General features: G+C 40.5%; 1 protein-coding gene across 1 annotated transcript in view; it reads right to left on the reverse strand.

The window, feature by feature from the left end:
• Positions 1-27380, reverse strand: part of SLIT3 (slit guidance ligand 3) — a 693114-nt gene that overhangs the window by 588086 nt on the left and 77648 nt on the right. Inside the window, exon 4 of the mRNA XM_084838630.1 lies at positions 19421-19492. Coding sequence (XP_084694756.1) covers positions 19421-19492 — 72 coding nt within the window. The remainder of the gene's footprint in view (positions 1-19420; positions 19493-27380) is intronic.

The following is a 27380-nucleotide window of genomic DNA, read 5'->3' on the forward strand; positions in this document are numbered from 1 at the left end:
CTTTTCACACCTTCATGATGCAGCCACATTTTTTGTGTTAATTGGGTGCACTCTTTTTATCTGCCTTCATCTGTGGTCTAGCAGGTACAGCGCTGCAGCCATATGCAATGGTAACATTGCAATGTAACAGAAAGCAGACCAGAAATTCCTTCCTCTGATGAACTGCCAGAGAGACACAAAGAAGAAGGCATGTGCATTCTGCTCTTGGGACACGGACACACACACACACCTACACCTACCTGGTATTTGGGGTTTCCCCTCATCTATGTTGATGGCTTCATTGGTCAGGGAATCACCTGAAAATCACTCTGTAGTTTTGTTTTCTCTTTACCTGCTCTTGGTTTTCATATCTAGCATCTCCTTTGATAGGATTTCTAAATTTATTTAATTGCAAAGCACTCCAAGGATGTTGATATAGAGGGAAGTGTATCATATAAAACTTGTATCTTTAAAGTTGTGGTCTGCAGGGCAGACTCTTTCACTTGGATCAGTTGCTACTTTCTCAGTGGTTTCTTTACCATGAGGAAAGTTCCCGGTAGGCTCATGGCTCCAGCCTATTGACTGATCCTTCAAAAGGAAGGCTCGTACTTGGTTAGCTCATCTCTACAGTTTTGTTCAGAATGTGACTCTTGATGCTTTAATACCTTAATCTCATCTAAGTAAAGATTAACCTTATTTGACCTTTCACCATGAAATACACTTTTTCGATTAACCATGGAAACTGTGCATGTTACTTTGGTGTATTCCCTGATTAAAATTATCAAATAATCAGAATGATCTGTCACTAACACCATGCTATTAGTAAAGTACCTTTGTGAAAGAGTTCAGCATTAACTGGGTCAAAGAATATCAAGAAGGTAGTTGTGCAAGTTACAGATCAACTGGGTCATATCAACTGGGTTGTAAATCAACATTTACACTTTCATTAAAATATTGTAGTGGATTATCTTTTTTGTTGCTATGTTGTTTTGACTTATTATCTATGTTCAAGGTGTTATTGTTGGTTTATAAGCCCTAAACAGTTCAGGACCAGGTTATATGACAGACCACCTTTTCCTATACAGGCAGCTCCAGTGTCTACATGCTGAGGGGGAAAACGTTACTGTATCATGGCATACTGATGCTGTCTTGGCCATGGTGTCGATCAGGGCCTTCTCCATTGTGGCATCTACCATGTGCAATGATCTCCCCATAGAGACCAGGCAGGCTCTTAGTGTGAAGTGTTTTCACCAAAAAGTAAAAACAATTCTGTTTGCTCAGGTATTTTCCTGACTGCTAGCATTGCTAGCCAGCCTTGGTTATTTAAATGCAAAATTTTATTGTTTTATTACTGTTTTACTGTTTTATTCATTGGTTTTATTGTATTTCATAATGATTTTACTTTGTGAATCACTTCAGGATTTTTTTTTAAAAAAATTAAGAATGACTCTTGAGTTGGCAACCAAGGTGAGGTAAAACTCATACACTTTGTAAAAGAGTATGAAAGATGTCAAATATATAGACCAAGAAAAACTTAGCCGTCCCTAGATCCTATTTAAATCAATGTGAAAAGTTAGGGCCAAACTAGAAGTTATGCCAGAGATCCAAGATCTCTTGTTTGTTTGTTTATTTGTTTGTTTGTTTGTTACTACTTAACAGCCCTACGTAGCTGCTTTGAAGATTGGGGAACGGGCATTGTTGTTTCTGGGGAAGAAAGTGTTTAGCTCTTTTGTCCAAAACATTGTGCACCTATTCTGTCTTTTCCTCTTTAACAGATTTTTTCCCCTGTTAAGAAGACAGAAGAAGCAATGGGAAAACATAGGATGGTTACAAATTGAAGACCTATATACCCTTCTTTGGATAGCTTAACCTAGACCATTTGTCGGATTTAAATCTACACACCCCTCCCAAAGTTACTATAAGCTCTGCAGGAGAAAGCATACATGTACTATACAGTTACCTCTATCTTTTCCTTAGTGTAGTGAAAAGCTTCAGAAGAGATTTAGATTGGGGAAATTGCATGGGTAAGGGGGGTTGAACACATTCCAGCACTACTTCCCATTCCAGCCTCCTGGACTTGTTAATTAGTGGAAACACAAACAAATGCAGGAATAATGTAAGTCCCATCCGACTTAATTCTTCAGATTAGGGCCACTGATAAAACAGTGTTTCATGGAGATATCACATCATGGCGCAAGAACATGAAGATAAGTTCCGAATGCCTACGAAGCCATGTCAGAACTTATTCCTCTTAACTTGTCGTGTCATGTTTACATTGATACAAACTAAATTTCATGCAGTGTTCTTGAGACGAGTACATCTTAGGCATGCCTTGCTTTTCCCTGTGTCACTACTTTAATTTATTTAGGACACACCTCAGTACAGACGATATAGAAGTGTATTTTATACTTCAAAGACAGAAACCACAAAGACAGTGACATTTCAAATTTTGCTGTTCAAGATTTGTTTTCTATTCTAGCAATTTATTAAACTGTTAAATATAGGTATCTTTAAAAGCAAATCTGATAATTAAAAGACTACGTATCTACAAGTATCCCTTCAGTGTTTAAATCCTTATATTCGAAGATAAAGCATATAATATTTAGAATGACCTCAGCATTAAACTGGAAAGATGGAGTAACAAGTCTGCAACAGATAGTAAGCTCTCTTGCTGAGAAGACAGATTGTAATGCACAAAGCAAAAGAACCACTACTATGGAAAAGGTAGCTGGTATGAAAGAAAGATTTCGTACTTAAATGGAAACAGATTTTTTTTTCCCCTGATGACAACAGCATGCCAGTTCTGGCACCACACTTGCATAGTCCGGTGTGCCAACTAAGGGTCACTTTATCCATGACAATTTTCCTCCAGAGATATCACTTCCATGTAGGAAAAAAACACATATGCTGCATATACACAGTCGCATGTGATGAATGCAGATGAGATGGTGTACATGTGGTATAAATGCTTTTTCCTACATGGAAGTGCATTTTATACTTCAAAGACAAGAGACCACAAAGAAAAGTAAAACAATGTTTTACATTCTTGCTACATCTGGATAGAAGCAGAGTGCCATATTCATTGTGCTGTGAATTCATTTTATATTGGGCAGGAAGCCACTGATCATGAAGTTTCTTGATAAAACAGATTTGTATTTGTAATCCAATGTGTCCTACATTTAAGTGGGGGTCTATATAAACTATTTGTTCTGTAGTCCACTTACTTCCAGCACACTTACAGAAAATCCTGTCTGGCAAACAACAGCCATCATGACAACAGAAGCTAAAGAAACATCTTTCTATCAGCACTACATTACGTTGACAATGTCTCAGTGAGAGTTCGTCTCACGGAGTGGCTCAATAGAGTGACAAAGCAACATGAACCTATATTTTCACAATTTCCCCAAGTGGCTGAAGTTCTAAATAAAAATTGGTTGGGGGTGGAGGGAATACTCAAGTCCTTAAAGTGATTACACTGAGTTGGAGATTATAGAAAAGGCTAGTGTTATCGAAGATCATGGAGAGGAGGAGGAAGCCCATGATTTCTAGCAGGGAAATATCCATAATTCAGAGTTTAGCCAGCTGCAATTTGGTCATTATTTTCAATCATACGTTACAGATCAATGGGACTGAGCCTAAAATACCCACTTTTTAGTGAATATTTCAGCAGCACTGAAAAGCGTACTCTCTTTCAGCAATTGTTCCATGATAGCTGGAAAGCAATCACTTTTCCAGGAAGCACTGTCCTCAATATAAACTGACTGAATTTACCCCGAGTGACATCGCCACATAGCCAGATCAGACTGAGTTCATAATCTAGTGTCATCCTATTCACTGCCCGATCACCACTTCACTGAGATCATGAATGCAATGAATAAAGAAAGCACTGCCTTCACTCACAACTGACTTTGTTTGCCATTAATAATATTGTCACATAGCCAAATCTGATTCACTATGTGAGGGAACATCATCATATACTTTACACAATCCCTAGTTGGCATGGATTGTCCATGTAGCTAAACCCGAAAAGACGAGTAATTAGGAGGAAAATTGGCAACAACTAGAAGAAAACTAAAAGAATAATAAGAATAAAAAAGTAAGCAAGAACAGATAAAAAACAACGGCAGTGAACAGGAGCAGGGGAGAGTAAGTATTCTCACAACTAGGGAATATTCAGAAATATAACTCCCCCACCCCCTATCATTATACCTGATCAAAATGAGCAGAAGAATTCTTCATAGTCCTAAAAATCTATCTGTTTAGTAGTCTGATTACTAAAATAACACATGGGAGGACACACTGTAGTTTCATATTCAGTGAAAAACTCAGCACCTGGACTGTATGTATAAAGCCCTAAACAACTTGGGACCAGGATATTTGACAGATCACCTTCTCCCTTACCAGTCTGCCTGGTCACTGAGGTTATTGAATGAGATGTTCCTGGTGGTTCCACACAGAACTGAGGTCAGTTTGGAGTCCACTCAGAGTAGAACATTCTGCCTCCCTCTCTTTGAAACTTCCCGCCAGTTGATGTCAGGCAGGTGCCAATGTTGCTTTATTTTTGGAGTCTGCTAAGGACATTTTTATTTAAACAAGCTTTTCCTAAATGACCAGCCACGGTTTTATTGGTTTCATAACTGGATTTTAAATATTTGGTGTGGGAGGGGAATTTTGATTGTTTTTTCTTTAGTATTTACCGCTCATGAATAATTTTAGCCATAGTGCAGTTTTGTAAATAAAATGTGTAGTGCAATTCCATGGCTTGAATCCAAGGATGTCCTTCCATGAGCAAAATGGCAACTGCTGGTGGAAAGGGATTTCCACTTCCCTTACAACTCCCAAACATCCTCCCCAAATCTGCTCCGGAAGATTGGGGGACATGCATACATGTGTGCATCTGAAGCCAGAGAAATGACTGAATAAAACTTCAGGTTTCAGAATTCTGGTTTTCTTAGTACAGAAATTCAATTGCTGCATTACAGAATTACTATTACTTTATTTTATGCAGCAAAGAGTATACATAGCTCTGCCCCACATCTTGTGTACAAAATGTGTCAGAGGGATAGTAGCAAGGAAAAAAAATGAATTCAGAAAAAGACTGAATAGATGCTGGTCAAGAATCTTACCATGATTTATGTACCTTACATGATTTATGTACGAATCAAATAGTTACTTATGAACTGAGTCCACCATTGGTAAATAAAGTCTGCACTGTAGCTGTGGTTAGACCTCAGAAAACTTCTAGATGCACCGATAATGCTCCAGAGCAGTGTTTCGAGCTCCTCACCCAATTCATCATGTACAGCCTTATCTGAGTGGGGGGATTTGGTGGACATTCTACAAGCTTTTTGTAGCCTCCAGACTTGATTACTCCAAAGCCCTCTAAGTTGAGCTACCCTACTAGAGCCTCTGAAAGCTTTAACAGGTCCAGAATACAGCAGATTGTACTGAATATTCTGATCACGTAACTTCAATGTTCTTGGACCGCAGTGCTTCCCAGTTTGCTTCTGGAATAATTCAAGATGCTGGTCTTAACCTTTAAATTCCTAAACACACACACACACACACACACAACCTGAATCCAGCCTACTTGCTTCTACCCTTAGGCCCTAATTGGTGCAAGAGATTCTGCCCCAAATCCTCCTTTGGAAAGGTGGGTATCCAATGGTGCTAGGAGGATGACTTTTTTGGCTATTGCCTTCCCTGGCTTTGTGGAATTACCTCTCTAGGGATGCCTACAGATTCCTTTGGCTGATCTTTGGAAAATATCAAGACTCTTCTTTTTGAGAAAGCGTTGAATATACAAGTATATTGGGACTTTCTGGGGGGGGTGCTGTTGGTCAGGTTTGGTTTTTGGGTTTTTTTGGTTAATATTTTGTCTTAGACTGAATTGTTTTGGGGCTTTATGGTACAGCATTTTGTATTCTTTTCACAAAATGTGGCATCATCATCATCATCATCAACAACAACAACAACATAACAGATAATCTTTTAATAATAAAATGATGAAAACTACTGTTAAGAACTGTTCTCTATCCTCTGAAGGCAAGAAGTGAAATCCACTCTCTCTGGCTTTCAAGTTATGCTCATCCTGCCATAAGCTTCCAAAGCAATGCCCATTAAAAAAGTATTTGAGTAATGTAAAAGAAAGGTGATGGTTTCTTACTGTGACACAGACATGTTCTTATTTTCTCGCAATTCTTGAGTAGTTTCTGCAAATGTTTTAAAAGTGCTGTAAATGATGGCATGCTCCTAACATCAATAAGCTCTAATCAAACAGTCAACTTTCTTTTTTCTGTGAATGAAATATGGCAGCAATTTGACATCCCAGCAGTGCTTTGCTCTCCTGAACCCTGGCAGTGACCCAAGAGATTTGCACTCCACTGCTAATCAGAGAGCTGGCCAAGGCCATTTCCCACGACATAGCTGAAATTCTCCTGCTGCTTACCTTGTCTGCTTCAGTTACCAGGCCACACTGAAGCTATTTGCTATATTCCCAGGTTGTCAATCATGCCACCTTTCCACTAGACACTCCCCCTGCTGGAGCACTCCAACTTTGTGAGCAATGTAGCTCTTTCTCTGTGACCATTTCTGCCTGGTACCCTCAAGGGACTTCTATACGGGAAGAAACTGTTCTCACCAAAAACATACCAACAGTAGGAGAGAGGGTAGGCACTTTAATGTTAAACTCAAGCTCAAGTCCTGTTGTTTAAAGATGCGTGTACACACAGATATGGGAGCCACACTTAGAAGTTAAAGTAGCAGATACAACTGGCAGCAGTAAACTCATCACAGTACTTACAGTTAGAAGGCCTGGGAGAATAAAAAGGGGGTTGCCTGGTGCCAAAAAGACAGCACAGTTGGCACCAGGTGAACCTCCCTTGGGAAAGGTTTCTATAATCAGGACGCCACAGCTGAGAAGGTCCTCTTCCCAGTCACTGCCCACTTTACCTCTGACCACTTGGGTTTTTGATTTTATGGTATATGTTATCCTTCATGCTTCATTTGTTAGATGCATGCATGCATGCATGCATGCATACATATTAATTTATGTATGTATAAATGAATACATATTCATTTATTACATTTCTATACTGCCCAATAGCCAAAGCTCTCTGGGCGGTTTATTTATTTATTACATTGCTATGCATACCGATTCACTATTCCTTGTGGATTTCAAGCCTCACACCCACTGGAAGGAGAGAACCTGAATCAAACCTGAATCTGAGTCCCATATCAGGCACCTGGGTGCTGTGAGACAAGGATTCAGTCTGGGCTCTGCCCATTCAGCTATGACTGAGAGAAGACATAGGGAGACTGTCGGACCAGCAACCAGGGCTGGCATCAAGGGTAAGGCATGGTGGGGCACCTTCCGAAGGTCCATACGCAAACAGGGTCCCACTGACAAGAGCCCCCTGGACCCCCTCTTCACCCTTGCAAGCCTCTTGTTCTGACCTAGACAAAGTAGTGGTGTGAGGGGAGAGCAATAGGGACTGACTTGCTCACTAGCACTCTGCCTATCAATGGCAGCATGATGAGAAAGTGTAGGAGGAGCAGTAGCAACAAGTGATAATGGCAGTGAGAAGGGAGACTCACTGAGGGAGAGAGCCCATTGAGAATGCTTTGCTCAATAGCCCTCAAAACCTGAAGCCAGCACTGTCAGCAAACAGCCAGGCTCCCTCATAAACATTTCAACATCAGTCTTACTCATTGTTTTGAGAAATCTGGGGACTGGCTATAGACCTCTGTTGCCCTTTCAGCATGCCCACACCCACCCATCTCAACTTCACCTCTGCTTTGCCTTGCATCACCAGTTGGTGAAATGGCCATCACACATACAATTTTCATTGGTCTCCACATGGGTTCATACATCTCTCAGGCTTTATGACTGGTGATGACTCCAAAGGGGCATTAATAATACGCATTAATCCAGTGGCAAAGTATTAACTCAGCACATGTAATGGTGTCCATAAGCTACTGTTTCCCAATTTCTGTCTTGATTTGTAAGTCAAAGAACACATTGCTCCCTCCCTTAACACCATTTCTGTTGCAAATTTTATTTACTTGTTAGATGAGCATCCTGCTTTTTGACCAGAGTCTCCAAAGTGGCTCACAACATTCACAAAATGCAACTGTTCCTCTAAAAAAACCCCTCATGCTTAAAACAATTATAAAAATATTTAAAATGTAAAATAGTTGTTTATAAAATCCTCCCCATGTTTATTACAACAGAACCTTCAATAGCTTATATAAACCAGGTGTTTTACAGTTCAGTTTGAGCCCTGGCACAGAACCCAGTTCAAAAGAGCTTAAACACACAAAAACAAACAAACAAAAACATCCTTTTATTTCTCTGGATTAGTCAAATTAGGATTAGCAGATCAGTGTCTCAGGAAGAAATACTGTCTGTTCCATTTAAGTAGCACTCAGATCACATGCCAGAAATGCCACTTCACTTTCTGAAATAATTTAGTCTCTTAATGCAGTTTTATGTAACAACTCATTCATAGACTGTTGAGACCGTTCGCAAATGAAACTCTTAAATGCATCTATGTGGGAGGAGGAAGTGAGTCACACAAACATAGCTATGACTTGGTCCTACCAAGTCAAAAGGCAGGTATGTTAGCTAAGATGGTCATCTCCATTTAAATTACTTTTCACAGCTAGTTTATCAGCAGTCTCTTACTTTTCAGTAGCACAGAGGTTTTCCATGGCTTTTTACAGTGCAAATGGTTAATATGGAAACTTTCTTACTTGCCCATTTAGCTTACTAATAAATTTTTAAACCAGTCATAGCCTACTAGTAAACCTTTTGCATTGTGTTTCACACAACAATTTCCCATTAGTTATCCAAGAGCCAACCACAAAACCACAGCATGTACTAATTCCATCATCAAGACGTTTCCATGGAAGTACAAAGGAATGAGGGAAGGAGCAGTTAGAAATAGCCTTTTATGGGCAGTCACAGAAAGGTGAGCTTATTGGTGAATTGGCGATCACAGGGGTTTCACAGGCATATGTCTGCCATTTACCTCTTTGCAATTGTACGTTGTATGTGGATAGAAACTTTTTATATCCAGTTATTAAGCAAACACCTTTCATAGCCATGCTATTAGAATATTTTCTTAAAACAATATAATTTGAATAGAGTCAGTTCTAGGATTGTAAATGTGTTCAAAGCTCGTCTCTGTAGTGATAAATGTATTTAATGACCTATAAACCAGTGTTCAACTGACAACTCAAATATATCTTCAGCTACAAGCAAACGTCTTCCTCAGTTTATGCTCCATCTGCCTCCTAAAACATGCATAATTGCCATAAAATGTCTTGCTGGTGACTTAACTGCATAAGAACTTATTCAAATTTGCCAAGCAATGTATGGTTTAACTGAACCATTTAGCATTCTGTCTGTATTCCAATAATTCCACTGAACACTGAAATAAATGAATAAAATATGGTACTCGTATTCTGGGTGCAATTCAAAACAAAGGCCCTATGAAAACACAGCCCTTAATGATGGTTTGTTTTCCTTAATCATATAGTTAACTATTATATGTGAATATCTAAACAGTTATTAGGGTTTGTCCAAAAACCAGGTTAGAAAACCATGGTTCCATTGTACACCTGCAATCTTAACTGTAGTTGAGACAGCAGACCACAGCTAGTACTAACCACTGTAAAACATTTTAGGGAGCAATCCTGTGGCTGCTAGTCAGCAGCTAGACGGCCACAGGACACATCAGTTTCTGGGAACCAAACTCCCCACCCCCCCGTGCTGCCTCGCAGGCAGATCAGAAGAGGAGCATGGAGCAGTGAAAACAGGGCATTCCTGGGGGCGTTCCAGGGCAGGGAAGGCAGCTATCTAGCCGCAAATACAGGGCAGCTGAAGTGTGAAGGGAATGAGCCCCTCCGCGCTTCTCCTGCCCTGCATTGGCTAGGCGGTCACATCCGAGTCTGGAGGTGGCTGCCTATCCCAATAGGATTGCACCCTTAGCTGCTTTGGGCTGAACTAAAAGTTACGAAACTTGAACAAGGACTGCCTTTTGCAAGTCAATTCAGATTCTGCCACCTTCCAGTGCTGAGTACTCTGAACTTGTATCAGCATAAATCCAGCCTTCCCTAACTTGGTGCCCTCCAGATGTTTTGGACCAACTCCCACTAGCCCCAGCCAGCACAGCCAATGCTTAGGGATTCTGGGAGCTTTAGTCCAAAACATCTGGAAGGGCACTAGGTTGGAGGAGATTTCCCTTTGGTAACAACAGAAGCATTGTAGACCACATGTATTTTAGGAAGTTATTACCAATCACCAGTCCTCTCCTCTTGTACATGCTAGGATAGGATGGAAATTGGCTAACTGTCAGTTACAAATGGGACTTTTGTTTATCTTCAAAAATTATTTTCTGGATAATTATGCTTCTGCTCTCAGGTCTTTGGTATGAAGAAATCCATCATCGGACAACAGTCTGAGATTGTGCTTTCAGCTGGTTCTAGTCATGGTGATGGATGTCTCTCTCATGCCTTATGCTGGATCTGGCTATGAAGTTCATTCACATATTACACATAATATTCAGCAAATAGTACAGTCATTCTAACCTGTTTTCTTAGCCAACTTCTAACTCTCTGCTGTTTGCTGCAAGGGAATCTAGAAGCACCTACTATGGCCACCTTCTGTGCATTCAGTAACAGGAAGTCAACAAAAAAAATATAACCATTTGCTTATCATAATAAAAACGTACAGCATGGAAATTGGCCTGAATACAAAAATCCATTTATATCTTAATTCTTCATTATGTCAATGATTTTTGGTATTCTCCCCCTACAAATAAAATAATTGGGGTGGATCCAGCATTTGCCTCCCGCAGACAGAAGGGTTCCTTCTGTCCGCAGAAGTTTTCTAATCCAGAAGAGCCTTCCCTCTGGTGGAATGGAGCAGGAAGCAATCTTTATCTATTTCCCCCCTCCTTTTGCACTCCCCCTATGCCCACCAAAAATGTGCTCCGGAGTGTTGGAGGCTGCAGAGGGAGGAGAAATCGACAAAAATCCCCCCTCCTTTCCACAGCTGGAAGCATTTTCAGTAGAATTCTGCTCAGGTTGCTCCTGACAGCAGGTATAAAACCCTGGATCCAACCTTTATTCTCAAGTCTGTACCTGCAGCAACCTGATGCCAAAAAAAAAAAGGAAAAAAGAGATTAGTGATGTGAATTGAAGTAGTTCCCTGGGATAATTTGTTATGTTCTTGCCTCACACAAATTACTCAGGTGTTAACAGTGAGAGAAGCAAATGCCGTAACAGTACCCTAGATGGCACACACATTTGTTCTCTTTTCTGTGTCAGCTTAGTGTCTGAACAGTCCCTTGTGAAGAGCTCTGTCTCCCAGTTTCATTCACAGCATGCTTAAAATGCTTACAAGTTATCACCTGAGGCTAAATCCCATTTTGAGTGCATATTACATTGATTGACCGATATTTGTGGAAACTTTCAAAATACACAACTTGAGCAATGTTTTTGCAGGTTATATTGGTTGGTGTACTGTTCTTTCTAAATGGATGCCTGGTAATATTTAAATACATTCCACTACGAAAAACATCCACTGTGCTTCTCTTCTGGCATCTAAATCTACTCTAGTGATTATCTCTAAATATGTGCCTAACAACTGTGAGCAGAAAAACTTGTCTAGGGTTCAAATAATCCCCGAGTGCCAAAATGGGTCATAGTTGCCAAACTAGGTGATTATTTATCACATTTGTATCCCTTCTTCCCTTCCTCATAGAAGCTCAAGGCAGCTATATGGGATTATCTCATTTCATCCTCATAACAAATCTGTGAGATAAATTAGGTTAATATTATTGTGTTTTCAATTTATTTGTTTTTGACTTGGTGAACCTCGATTTTATTGTTAGCCGCCTTGAATACCATTTCTTTTGGCAGAAAGGCGGGATAGAAGTTAAATAAACAGATAATAACTTGAACAAGGCCACCCAGGAAATGTCATAGCCACAGGTCCAAAATGACCAGCTAACCACTGGTGAGATGATGATGACGATGATTCCAGCAATAGCCCCAACTGTTCTCCACAGCCTGGAAATGGCAGAGAGCTGTCCCTGCCTTCACAATGAGCCTCTGAGAGGCTAAGAGCACCGTGACACCGCTTTCTAAGTCTCTAAGTCAGCACTATGTCAGGGAGGAGCACATGCCAATCTTTTCCAGGAAAAGGTGAGGAACATCCTGGCTCCCAACCCTGCTTAAAGCCAGGGAGGAGGAAAGGGGCTTGTTTGGGAGGCATTCAAGCACCTCCAAAACTTAGCATGGTAGCTTTCAGTGTGGTGGCCCCCCTCTCTATGGAACTCCCTGCCTCTGGAAGTCAGGCAGGCACAAACATGTTTTGTTTCCGGTGCCTCCTGAAAACAGCTTTATACCAGGAAGCCTTCCTTGACTGACCAGCCAGTTTTTATTGGGAACCTGTTTCAAAAAATAATAATTGCCAATATGGTGTTTTATATCTTTTATCTTTTTATCATTTTATCTTTTATTGTCCACCGCTCCAAAATCTGTTTAGCTTTGGAGCAGTATATAAATGCTGTAATAAATAAATGAATAAATAAATAAATAAATATTAAGGCCCTTCTCCCTGGAAGGAAGTTCTGGGTGAGAACCAAGCACAAGGTTTTGCCAGCTGCCAAGGAGTGCCAAAAGGTGCAGACACTTCGCACATGTGGAAGTGTATAGCAAATTTTTATTTTAAGTGTACACTTTAAAAGTATGAATTATGAATTCAACGAATGGCAGTCTGATAACACCCATTTCAAGATTAGCTGTGGCTACCAGCCAAGTGAATGCTCATTGGCAAACCTGGATTTGCTGCTGTATAATCTATGAAATGGCCTTGAATGGAGATTTAAACCCAGGTATCCTAGTAATTCAGGTATACTCACTGGCTCTCAAATACTACACAAACTAGCATCTGCCTTAAGCCTGTGATCTTCAAAAGAAAGTTCTTCAGGTCCAGCCACTAATTGGGCAAACAAACTGGAAGTAGGCAAAGAGAAACTCTTTTTTTCATCTGTTGAGAGAATTAAGATTCATCTCTCTCAGAACATTATGAAGACATTTCCTAAACAACAAAATACTTGCCAGAATCAGCATAACATGCCACAAGCATTGGAAGGGGGGACCCCAACATATTTGAAACTCATGATTATGCCTTTACACTCACTGTTGCTTCTCTTTCCCTTTTGCCACATAAGAAAAAAAGGGAAACATCTGCACATATTAGTTTTGAGTAGCTAACTTCACACATGGGAGACTGGAAATCCAGGATGGAACCTCAATTTTTCACTTTCTGACGTCCCTTCATTTGTTTCCTACTCAGTTCAGATAATTTGTTAACGTTCCTTTCATACTTTAAGAAAATAAGCAGAGCCCTTTGCTTTGCGTTGGAAATAGACTGAACGGAAAGATGCCACAAGGATGAGCAACCAGAGTCACTTTTCCAGACATGATTTTGCTCATATTATGCCATTTAGAGTCGGAGCGCAACGCAAGCAATAAAAATAGCTCTGGCTTGATAAATGGTACAAGAGCCTCTCGGCAGTCTGTAGGCGTCACCTCTGACCTAGTGAACATCCTTTCAAACCTGAAGTGCCCCCTCGAGACCTGGTGTTCCTTGTAATTATTTACCATCTTCTGAACAGACCTGCTGGGATCTGTACACAGTGAAGCCACAATTCCTGAGTGAGCCAAAACCATAGCAACCCCTGTTTCCTTTGGCCATGTTCCTTTTGCCCTGGCAATGCTTAATAATTTGAGCTCATTTAAAAGGTGACCTACTAGCACCTGCTCTCACATGAGAGGAGACCTTGAATTTAAGGGCGTATTCTCACAAGGCACTTGCCTCACAAGTTTAGTTTTCTCCCTCATACCCCAAGCGTTGTTTGTGTCTACATTAGATGCCAACTAACTTCAAGGCACATTTCATGGTGCTGTTTTTTACCCCCCAAAAGTCCTAAGCAACTGGGGCCCAGAAATTAGAAATACATGTCTTACATGTTCAGTAGAAATGGACAACTAGATATAAACCTGAGGTTATTTGCAACCAGAGTCACTGTTTGCAAGGCAGAAAGGATTTTGGTCTTACCATAAGCTAAAAACTTCCAGAAAACAGTGAATGGGGGAGAGGTAACAGAAATAACATAAAACATCTGTATAAGCTCTGAGTCACTTGGGCTGGGGAGCTTCCCAGAGGTTGGTAAGACGTGCAGGGGACTGTACAACTCCTTGTCACCAAGGTCCTGGTGCTTCCTTGGACTTTTCTACAGTTTCCTGGAGAATTAAAAAGCCCACCCTTTGGGAGTGTTTGCTTAGTTCTGTCTAAGTCATAATTAGTGTCCATGACTTGGACACAAGTATACTAAACAAAATAAAACTAAAAGCAAATTCCATGCATGGACAGAAACTCGTTTTTTCATTCTGAGCCATGAAGAACATCACAGGGAAATGACATTTGATTCACAATATATCCAAGCATGACAAGCTAGTAAAACCCATATTCCAAATCAGGTAATGAAGAACATCAGCAACAACACTAATATTCACCATTAATTCACAGTTTTCCAGATCAACCAAAAGTGCCCATGACTGTAGCTAGTATGTACCAAGTCTGAGCAGCAACACGACTCAAAGGTGCTTTCGGTGTTGATACTCTTGACATCAGATAGAAAATACTTTGTATTTGTGAGTATTTGTGTAGCATTTTTTCTAAATGATCAAAGCGCTTCCATGTAAGTAATGCTTACAACAAACCTGTAAGATAGGCCAGTATTTTTATCCTTATATTACGGATCCAGAAGTGTTGAGAAGAAGTGGGTTACGTAAGACCTTGTAGTGAGTTCATGACTATGGCAAGATTTGAACTAGAGTGGAGCCAAATCTCCATGTCAAAAGTTGCAGGTTAAATTGAGGAGACACTTGGGTTCACAAAACATGCTAATAACATGAGTTAGAGTTATTGTGTTGTCTGAACGCAATGCATTTTCTGTAGGGTGGGTTATCGTGTTGTCTGAATCCAGTGCTTTTTCTGCAGGGTTGCTCATTAACCATGCAGTATGGCTTGTTAACAACCCAACAACAAGCTATGGTTTCTCAAGGTGGCTTGTTCAAGAAAAATAAACTACACTGCATAGTTAACAAGCCTCCCTGCAGAAAACACACTGCGGTCAGACAACATGTTGGGTGAACCCAGCTGTCATCAAACTGCTCAGCAAATTGCACTTAAGTCAAAAAAATTTCTCCAGTTCTTTTCTCCAAGTTCCCATCACTCATCATACCTTAGACAGAACTATGCAAAAATCCTGAAGACTGATTTTTAAAGCTCTGGGGAGCTGTGTAAGGCATACATAGCTCAAGAGTTGCTCCTAGCACTGTGACAAAAGAGTTGTGCAATCCCTAAGCTTTTCTGACCAAGCTTGTGAAAGCTCCCCTATGAGAGAGTGTCCCTACTATCCATAAGCTTTTGCCCCAGCCCATATAATGGGTAACAGCACTGCCCTAGTGCTGCTCAGAGTCTTTGTCTACAATTATGTGGGCTGGGGAACAGGTTCACAGACAGCATATAAAATCATGCTGTTTAAACTTTAGCTCAGTCATATCAAAGGAAACCCAGATCCCAAACTTCATGCAAGTATGGGGTCTTAAAAATCAGTCTTTGGAGGCGTTTGCACAGTTCGTTCTTATGTTTTGGATGAAAAATACACAAAAATGCACAGTGGCACTCAAAGGCATCTAAAAAATATAAATGTCTTTTGTGAAAATAAAAGCTAAAACAAAACTAATTAGATGGCTTCAGAGAGGGATCTACCTTTAAAGGTGGCCTAAAGCTGAAGCTCAAATATTTTGGCCACCTAATGTGAAGAGAAAACTCCCTGGAAAAGACTGTGATGCTGGGAAAGATTGAAGGCAAAAGGAGAAGGGGACGGCAGAGGATGGCTAGATAGCATCACCGATGCAATGAATATGAACTTGAGCACACTCCGGGAGAGAGCGGAGGACAGGAAGGCCTGGCGTGCTATGGTTCATGGGGTCACGAAGAGTCGGACACGACTTAACGACTGAACAACAACAAAAAATAATTTTGAATAAATAAAAAATGAATGAATTTCAACTCATTTCTAATTTGAACAAGGAATGTCCAGACTCTCCATGCATTCCTTTTACCATTATTCTAGCTTCGGTGGAATTTTCCAGAAGCACCCTAAGTTTTTGTTTGGGTTTGTTTTGGGCTGGCTTTTAAAAAGTGTTTCTGCAAATCTGGGGTAATTGTAATCAGTTTAAAATAATGTTTATGTTATAACTGGGTGTTTTATCTTGCTAGTTTTATTGTTGCTACCTGCTTCAGCACCGAAGGTTGAGAGAAAAAGGGAAATGAATATCGCTAGTGAATTCTGCTAATGCCCTCATTGGTCTGCTTTACCAAGCAAAGTTTGATTTCACTGTCTTTTCCAGTCCAAAGCACTTGAGGCGCTCTTATCCATCTCCATCTACACTCTCTACCAATGGGTTTTAAACCCATGGAAGACACACCACTCAATGGTCAGTGAGCTGGGGAAATCACAGAAGACTGCTTACAATCACCTGAGTACACTAAAGTTAAGAACATAAAAACAGCCCTGCCAGATCAGACCAAAGGACTATCTAGTCCAGCACCATTCTGTTTCCACAGTGGCCAGTGAGATGTTGGAAGCCCACAGCAGGACAGGAACGCAATTGTACCTTCCTGCTCCTGTTTCCTAGCAACTGGTATTCAAAGGACTCTTCTGCTGTGCCAGTGCTGGTGCAAAAAGAATCGAACTTAGAGGTTTTACTAGCCCAGTACAATAATTAGGATTGGGTGCACTCACTTGGAAGAAATGAGTAAAACTGAACTGATGTGTACCCCCTGCATCACTACCACCACTGCCATACACACACAAAAAACAGTGGGGGAAAAACACAAGAAAAGCTTACTAGTTACAGCTCTAAAGAACTGTATGCTTCTGCCACGGTTGTAGGCTCAAAGTACAAGGCTTTTTCAAATCTATATGAAGCATCTCATCCGCTTGCTAAATGGAAATGTTTAAATGTCAGTTTTGTTTTGATCACATGGCAAAGCAATGAATATTGACTAGCCAAGTCATTTCTTTATTATGTATGTCGGGATTCAGTTATTTGAATAGTGACTGTAATAATATTAATAATTAGAATATTAGTTATTCTAATAGTGGTATAGTTTCGGGGTACCTGTGAGTAACTGAATTCATCCATTTCCATCAAAACTAAATGTAAGATCTCCATAGACCTATTTCCAGAAAATCTGGCCAGACTTCCTGGAAGCCTATGATTTAAGTAACATACTTGGGGGCGGACTGCAAAAATCTTCTGTATGTTACAGGAAGAGCAATTTCCTTTTTTGCTTTATTGTTCCCGGTTGCCACTATTTATTTATTTAGCTTTTCCCTTTTGTATTGGGAGCACGAAAGCAATTGCACTATAAGTAACGCATTGTGAAACCTCAACGAAACAACCTTGGAAGAAAAATCAAGCATGCAATGAATATGTTCCAGGCTCCTCCTCCTGGCACGGAAGACTAAAATAATATATGAATCAAACACATTTAAAAGGATGCTTTGCATTCCATTTTAAGGTTGATTCTCCTGTATATTCCTACCAGTAATGTCAAACAGATATCACAAAGGACCATGTAAATAACTACAGAAGCTGCAGACTTATTCTGTAATTGAAGGGTACTGCTATTTGATTACCCCTTTCCTTTACATTCAGTTTCTAGGGAGCTGTCCAAGTAGTTCCTCTGTTTTATCTACACAAAGGCTGCAACCCTTCTTCATAGTGATGCAAGTTGTTCAACAGCTTATCAAGGGAACAACACATTTTCACTCACTTTAACTGTTACTGAAAGTATAAGTCAGCCTTCCCCAACTTGGTGCCCTTGAGATGTTTTAGACTACAACTCCCAGCATTCCTGACAACTGGCCATGCTTGCTGGGGCTGTTGGGAGGTGAAGTCCAAACATCCAGAGGGCACCAGGTTGGTATAAGTTATGAAGCATCCATGTTACTAAGAGTTGGCTGAAATCCACAAAATCCTTTTCACATAAAACAAACAAGGTAACCTTCGAACCCTCCATTCTTGTACAGTAAACATATCTGCAAAGCTTAACTGTACACTGTGGAAAAGACATTGCCTACATGCATGAAACGCTACGCATTTCTAGAACAACCTTTATCATAATCATCATTGCTATTGTTAACGTTGGCTGGAAATGGAGGATTTGGTTGATCACAAGATCCATTAGTATTCTGGGAACCATTCATATGCTGAGGCTGCCAGGTTAGCAATACCATTTTTTTATAGTGCCCGTGATGCAGCCAATATGTAAATCTTGCATATATTCTGATTTAAATTGATCTTTTTATAAATCAGGATAAAACACTTGTAAGAAATTTATTAAGCGACATATGTCTTTCAATACATCAAGTTCAGAAAATGTTCTGTTTTTCCCTCATACAAATATGATCAACAACCATCTTGGGAAAAAAGTTGGAACATAAATGAAATAAATAAATAAAATCTTACTGTAAATTTTCTTTAGAGATTTGACCTAGACACTGCCAGTTCATTCATGACCATGCTTACTTCACATGTATCTAGCACATACTTAAAGAGACATGAGACGTGACAATCATCACAACATTCCTTCAGGCATCAAGAGATATTGTAAAGCCATTATTACAGCTTGAATATACCAAAATCACTGCCTTTATGGACACCAACCTACAAAACACTTTCTGTCCAAAACGCATTGACAGGATTCAGATGCCACAATAATGAGCTTGCAGTCCCCCAGTGCTCATGTCCTCTCCCCTCTGATCCTCCAGCATGGCCATGAAGAGACTGGGAGCTTTTATTTCCATTTTTAATTAACCATAGCTTGCTATGTTGCCCGAACCTGACAAACTGTGGTTAAGTATGGTTTGTCTGAAACAAGCCAACTTCAAACCATGGGTTATGAGGCTGGCTTGTTTCAACACAATTTAGTTAATATTAACCATAGTTTAGGATTCAGACAATATGCTAATGTGGCTAATCTAAAGTGGAAGTGGAAGCTTCTGATCTTCTTGCAGCTGCGCTACAGGAGATGAAGGGAGCAGGGAGCAGATCCAAACACGGCCATTGAAAAGGAGTTGATTTCTCAATCAATCTATAGCACCAAGAAAAAGACAAGGAAACGTTTCTAAAATTTGTTTCTCAGAAAAAAGCTTGTACAATAAACCAGGTTACATTTCAAAATCCACTTCAAGAAGGCATCATACCAAAACCTCACAGCCAAAATTGCTGACTTAGAAACTAAACAAAGTGTATATAGTATGCCAAAAATAAAAACTATACTTACAGTCTGGTTAGCTTCAGTGTGCTCTGAAAAAGGAGCTCTGGAAGAACTTGTAGTTTATTTCTGTTCAGGCGCCTAAATAAAGAACAGCCAAAGTTAACAGAGATTATTTGGAGATTCCTCCATGAAGTCAAATATCCATGAGCGGTAGATGTTATAGCGAGTACTGTACCCACAGAATCTTTCAGGCTTCTTAACACGGATTGATCTTCTTTAGAAGAAAAATTGTAAAGAAAGTTGAACCCAACCTCTCTCTTCAAATTGTAAACAGTACATTATACTTAACTGCTCACAGTATGTTGCTTAAAGCACTCATTGTATATTTGATGTGCTCTTCTGCCTTTTCCCCCCTTCATACACATATACAGTTTACATCTTAAGGTTTCAGTACTTTCAAGATTGTATGTGGGTTTGAATAGAATCAGAGTTGTAAGAGACCAAAAGGAAAGGCAGGGCAATCCACCTACCTGTCCTAAGCAATGCAGACAATTTTGATCACATAAATTGTTGTGCGATATCACCTTTAACATATACGTATACAATATTTTTGTACATGTTTAGTGTTGGTACAAACAATATCCTGAACTCCCCCCATACAATAGGAGTAAGACAATAAATATTACAATACATATATCAGTAAGACATCCCTTCTCTGAATTACTTGAAGAAGGATATACATTTTCACACTATATATATATATATGTGTGTGTGTGTATGTGTGTGTATATATATATATATATGTGTGTGTGTGTGTATATATATATATGTATGTATGTGTGTGTATGTATGCATGTGTGAGTGTGTGTGTGTGTGTGTGTATATATATATATATATATATATGAATGTTTTTATGCAGAATGCAAAGTTACCAATAAACAATTTTATTTTCTTTATATCTCCAAATATTTTATCAATAACTAAATCAGGTTGTTGAAAAACAAAACTGAATATTTGCATATATTGATTTACTTCCACAAAAGGTAATAAAGCATTTCTATTTTTTTTCAAATTTGTCCCCTGTCTTTTTTCTGCTGTTCTTAATTAATATGTTAATTTTGCCCCAATAGCAAAATTCCAAATTTTATCCAACCACCCATTCCCAGGTGTTATTTGTCCTTTCCACATATTTGCAACTAATAATCTTGCTGCAGCTGTTAATTCCTTATGTTGTTGACTAACAAATCCATCCATAAAATCAAGAAGATGAAACAAGGGATTTTGTAATGTCATATTTCCTCCATATTTTTATTCATCATTCTCCATTACTTTTTGCAAAGGACATTCGCACCATAAATGGTATAAAATCTATGCACTGCTGACATTTCCAACAATTAATTGAATAATTCTTATTTTAACTGGTGTTATATACCATCTCATCATCACTTGATATAGATTTTCTCTAATAGACATGTTTAATGAAAAAGTATGGCTCTTACTCCACAAGCTTTACCAAATTTCCATTGGAATATTATTTCCAATACTTTGTGCTCCCTTGCCATATAATCTTTAACCTATTCGAATTCTAGTTCATATTTTAAGTGATTTCTTACACAATAGATGTTTTTATGTCTCATTATTAGTCAGTCAAATTCTGTCATATCTTTTATGTGTTGGTTTGATTTAATTGATAATTGATCAAATTTGAAAGAATTTGAAGGATGGGGGGAACCCCATTTAATTTGCTTTTATTTCTGAATAGGATATTATATTATTCTGCTTCAAAAAGCCCTTAAAAAGTTCTTTTCCATACAATAATAATGAGTTCCAGCAAAGATACAGAAGTCTATGAGGGAAATGGGACAAGCAAACACAATGATCTGAACCAAATTGTAGAACTCTGAGCAAGGGTTTTCAGAACTGCTCTCCCACACTGCATCACCACAGTGTCATCCAGCAGAGTTGTTTCGAGTTGTAAAGGAGCTGCTATGTTCTGGGCCCCAGAATTAGAAGAGGCAGTTTTCAGCAATCCACTCTGACAAGTTTGCAAAGCACTTTGTTGGGGAAATCACTTGCATCTGACTTGGACTCCACACTGAGAACAGGCTCTGGGTTGATGATTGAGACAGCCGACTATGCAGTTTTGATGCATGAGTTTCATCATGTTAAACCTGAGGACATGGACAAGTTGCTTGGAGGAGTGAAGCCAACCACCTGTTTGTTGGACCCTTGTCAGTAAAAGTTGCCCGAGAAGGACTGACCAGCTGGGTGGTGGTGGTGGTAAACGCTTTCTTTGGGGCAGGCTGTGTTCCAGTTCCTTTAAAGCAGGGGTGAGAAACTTGTGGCCTTCCCAATATTTTGGCCTACAACTCCCATCAGCCCAGGCTAGAATAGCCAATGGTGAGATATGTTGCATTTGTAGGCCAAAACATTGGGAGGGACATAAGTTTCCCACCCCTGCTTTAAAGGAAGCTGTGGTAAGGCCATTTTTGAAAAGGAAAAAAACATTGCTGGATCCCACCACTCTAAATAACTATTGGCCAGACTCCAATTACCCTTTTCTGGGCGTAGTCCTAGAGGGAGTGTGGGTGACTCAAGTCCAGGCCTTGGATGAAGCTGATTATTTTGATCCTTTCCAATTTGAGTTTAGGCCATATTTTGGTATTGAAGCAGTCTTGGTCACCTTGGTATAATTCCCTGATGGGGAATTAATTGGGGGAGGGGAGTGCATTGCTCTTGGTTCTGCTGGACCTCTCAGTGGCATTTTATACCATTGACCATTCTGTGGTGTATGGCCAATATAGGACTTGGGGGCACTATGTTACAGTGGTGCTGATCTTATCTGGCTGGGTGCTCCCAAAAAGTGGTGCTGGGGGACTACTGCTTGTTCTCATAGCATCAAGGATGCAAGAAAGCCAACAGATTCATCATTGCAATGTGGTGTGATGAACTTTGAATTTTTGAGTGTTCAGAATTCATAGGAACATAACATCATAGGAGGCTGCCTTACACCGAGTCAGACCATTTGTCCATCTAGCCCAGTACTGTCGACACTGACTGGCAGCAATGAATCTCCAAGGTTTCAGGCAGGAGTTTTTCCAGCCCTACCTGGAGACACCGGGGATTGAACCTGGGAAGCTTTGCATGCAAATCAGATGCTCTGCCACTGAGCTACGGCTCTTCCCTTCAAACTCTCATGTTTGACCCCCTCAGCTTTGAGGCCAGCTCCAAACTGTGTTCACATCCCACCTCTGCTCCTAGCCAGACCTCCTTTCCTATCCACCACAAGCAACCCTCCCCCAACCTTTGCCAATGGACTGGAATTATCCACTGTCAGTGACTCCTATATGGGGCCTGTCCTTACCTGAAATGACAGTCCTGAGAATTCTCAGAAGTGCCATATCCAGCCAGAGACTATGAAACTTGCAATTTTCTAAGTTTCATGAATAAAACTAGGAGGCAGAAAAATTATAAATCCCATCCTCCTTAGTCATTCTTTCCTGCTAAGAAGAATGGGATGGTTAAGTTTTCTCTGTGTCCTAATTCTACTGTATTAACATTTTCCCATTATAAAGGTCACAACAAACCTCTCCTGTATTTAGCTTTCCCCTGCCTGCTATTAATTAATTAATTTATTATTATACTTCTACGCGCCCAGCAGCCGAACACAGGAGGAAGGGACCTGGCAGTGGATTTTGTTGGATGCTTGAAAAATCCCTCAAGGGTTTTTTTTTAAGCATTCAACAGGAATATCTGAAAAACTCAAATGGTTTCTGAAGCAAACACAGGATGGAGTCACACATCTCTAATTACAATATGTTTCCATCTAAGTATGGCAACTTTGCTTTTTAGAAAACTTTATAGATACAATCGATTATGACATGCTAAGTGGTATGTATATATGTTTGAAATCTTGAAATATCCTGTTCCAGTGTTGAATCTATGATTGTATTTACATCTGCAATATACATCTAATGTTCTACAATTACATTATGGTGCTCTATTGCTCCAAACACGTATTTCCTATTTGTTCTGTTTCTATGGAGTTATATCAGAGCACAACTACATTGTTCAAGTCTAGATTTAGTCAAATACTTCAGCACACAACAGCACATAATCTATAAGTAACTACTTCACTTTCCATTAAGCATCTAGGTTCTGAGGAATGCGTACCACTGATTTTTTGTCCTATGCTACATTAACAGTCTTTAATTTCCTATCTTATGGTTCATTTAAAAAAATGCCCACTGGAAATATCCAAAGATGATAATTTTCTTAAAAATATTATATGTGGAAGAAATCAAGCTATTCAATACAAATTCCAAGAGCTTCTTTAGCCACACGTAAAGTAAGTTACACTTTATGACTGATCTGAGGTTTATGAAAATCATTCACACTAAGCCCGTAGATAACTGCTGAAACCCACAGAAACAGCAGGACTAAAGCCACAGTCATTCTCTCCATACACAAAGGGTTGGATCCAGAATATGCCTTCTGTGAGAGAAAGGGCTGTGCTTCCCTCCGCCTGATTTGGGGAGATTCCCCTCTTCCCCATACCACAGCTCATCCAATTCTGTGGGGTCTCCTGACTCTCTGACTTGGTTCACACAACATGACAGCTAGGGATGTCAGAGAATTCCGCCACAGACTGCAGTGAGGGTTGTCTGAAGGCTAGACAACCCTCAAATCACCCTAAAACAAGCCATGGGGTTTTTGACAGCTGTCCAACCCTCAAACAACCCCTGCCGTCTGGGTCTGCACGACACAACAACCCACGGCAAGCCAGGCACCCAGAATCTGTGGCGGAACAGCCTCCCGCCCCCTGCCACCCTACAGAATCCCCCCGGGACGGAGCTTACCTGGGGCGGATGCGGCGGCAGCAGCTCCAGCTGGTCTCCCGGCCGGCTGCTGCTGCGGCCGCAAATGGCAGCCATCGTAGCAGCCGCCATTTGCGTGCTTGCAGGCAGCTGTGATAGGCTACGTAAGTATTTACGTAGCCTATCACAGCAAAGAGCAGGGACGCAAATGGCGGCCGCTATGCCATTTGCGCCCCTGCTCTTTGCCGTGATAGGCTACATAAGTATTTATGTAGCCTATCACGGTAAAGGCAGCCATGCAAATGGCGCAGCGGCCACCATTTGCGTGGCTGCCTTTACCGTGATAGGCTACGTAAATACTTACATAGCCTATTACGGCAAAGAGCAGGGGCACAAATGGCGTAGCGGCCGCCATTTGCATTCCTGCTTTAGCCGTGATAGGCTACGTAAATATTTACGTAGCCTATCATGGCTGGAGGCCCTGCTGCAGATCGGCCTGGCCGGCGGCTCCGCGGCATTGCTGCGGAGTGGAACCAGCCAGGCAGGATTTCGGGGGGGAGGACCGGATTGTCTTCCCCCCTGTCAAGGATTCCAGGGGGAGGAATGGATCACCTCCCCCCCCCCAGTGGATGCCCCGACCGGAACCAGGTAAGGGATTTGTACATCCATAAGACAGCCCACCATGGGTTAATTTACCCATGGGGGCTGTCTTGTTGTGTCAGGTGCCCAGCTTGCCGTGGGTTGTTGTGTCATGCAAACCCGGACGGCAGGGGTTGTTTGAGAGTTGGACAGCCCTCAATAACCCCATGGCTTGTTTCAGGATGATTTGAGGGTTGTCTAACCTTCAGACAACCCCTACCGCCTGGGTTTGCATGACACGACAACCACAGCAAGCTGGGCACCTGTGGGTGCTATGCAGAAATGGCGCCCACAGGCACCTGGCATGATGTAACAGCCCCCGTGAGTAAATTAAACCATAGTGGCCTGTCGTGTTGTGTGAACCAGGTCTCTGTGTAGCATTTTCAATGGGCTAGAGTGGCAGCCATGGGAAGGAGGGGATGTGGAGATCCACTCCGGCCAACACAGCTGATCCAGTGTAAATCTGGATCCAACCCATAGAACCTTAAGGAAGTCCAGACTCCAGGAACCACAACTATCACTGTTCTCTCCTAGCCAGAAAAGTTTCTGTGTACTGGCCTGGGCAGTTCATCCACAGCTGCAACCTCAATATGACATGATACAAGAAAGCAAGTTAAATTAATATCTTAGTAAGCAAACGTTGGCACTGGAGTGCGATTGACAAAGGGTGGCCTGATGCTGGCATTAACACCTTTAAAAGTAACAACACAAAAACACAAGAATCCTATGTTCCCTACCTTCTGCTTTTCAACGGAGATGTGGAATTTAACAGCTGACTAGCACGGCTTTCTTTAGAAGTAAAGCAAGACTTACGACTGAGAACCTTTGGGTGTGACTTCATCATTGTTTATGAGGTTTGCTGAAGTCACAGGAGCTAATCAAGTGCAGTTTATTTGACACAGCTGTATTTTGTTTACATATATTTAACAGTTGATGTGTGAAATTCAGCTAATAGCTAGTTATTAAAAAAAAGACTAAGTGGCTACATCCATCAATATATGAAATGAAACAAACGCCAAGCATTTTGTACTTTTGAGTTATTTTGTGTAAGTGCTAGTTGTTACATGGATTAACTGCTGGAGCTCAGTTAATGTGGGAAAAAGAAAAGTCAGGGCATTGACAGACTACATCTGTTAATATCTGAATTCCTTATTTAAAATGTTTTTAAGGAGATTTCCTGAAACAAATTTGAACAATGAAACATTGGATTTCTAAAGTGCAGAATGAAGAATCAATACACGCTGGCCACAATCCTGCCCCTTACAAAGGTGTTGGAGAGAAACACACATGAAGATTATGGACGCAGCTCTCTTGCCATCACGGCTTATGGGAGAGGGGCTGTCCCAAGGCAGAAGAGGGGAGATCATAGAGCTACCAGGTGTCCCCACCAATGTCTTGAATAAAGCATAAAGGGGCTGAACACATTGGCATGCAGTAGCCAGACAGGGCCTTGCATAGTTCAGAGACCCAGGTGAAATTGCTGGTCTCTCTGCCCCTTTTTTCTCCTTCCCAGTCACTGAGTCCAGGTACCCTACAATGAGAAGTAGGAAAGGAAGGTACCCCGATAGAGTATTTTTTGAGTAACGCCAAGCAGAGCTAATTCATATGTTCACAAAAGTGGCAAAAGGATAAACACTAGCTTTTTTCCCCCTTTTGTCTCTCTTATGCTGGTGCACTGTCTCTTAATCACTTATCAATTCTTTTGCCCCAAATATTCATGATTTCTAATGTGCCCAAGCTCAATCTACACCAAAAGCAAAATGGGAGGTACTATTGCTAGCTATATGAATACTCCATGCTACTGTATTGATTTTGTTAATCAAGACAATACTAACTGGAGGCAATGAAACTGAAGAGCAGCTAGTCATTATCCATTTTCCTCCATTTCCCTTGAAACACTAATAGGAACTTCAGAAAAGTGATTTTGGTTGAAATCATGACAAGGAAAGAGGGAAAGTTAAATTCCTCTTCCCTACCCTAGCGTTCCTGCGGCTGCTTGGGCTTCCTAGTAACTGGTATTTACAAAAAACTCACGAATGTTTATTACTTTTCACACAATTAACATCACCTCTACTCTGACCCTTAGTACAGCTGCATCAGAGTGGAGAAGGCAAGCATTTCTGTTATTATTTTTATTATGGTCTCTAGGACTCCCTGAATCCATATCTGAGCTACAGGTGTGTGGGGTTTGTTTGTTTTTATAAAGAAATACTGTCTTACCGTATTTGCTTGCAAATCTGATAGCTTGTTAGCCCAATGCAGGGAGTGTTAAGCAATTCAAGTTTACCCCTTCTAGATATCAGACATTATATGAGCACATAAGCTACAATATGAGCAAGACATCCAACACAAATATGGTTCACTTAATATGAAAAATTGATGCATTATTGCTCCCACTCTCTATTACAAATGCATTACGAAAGGTGTAAACGAGTCTTTTATGTGGAACATGATTACCGAAATCATTTTGCCAATTAAATCCTCTTTGCAAATGTCACATTTACGATTTCTAACTCCTATTTGCTTCTAAAACACAAACACTTGTAAAATAAAGCTCACAGTTTGCCAGT

Source organism: Heloderma suspectum, chromosome 2 (genome assembly GCF_057233095.1).
Source record: "Heloderma suspectum isolate Gila_16-S chromosome 2, 16-S_ref, whole genome shotgun sequence".
Taxonomy (NCBI): domain Eukaryota; kingdom Metazoa; phylum Chordata; class Lepidosauria; order Squamata; family Helodermatidae; genus Heloderma; species Heloderma suspectum.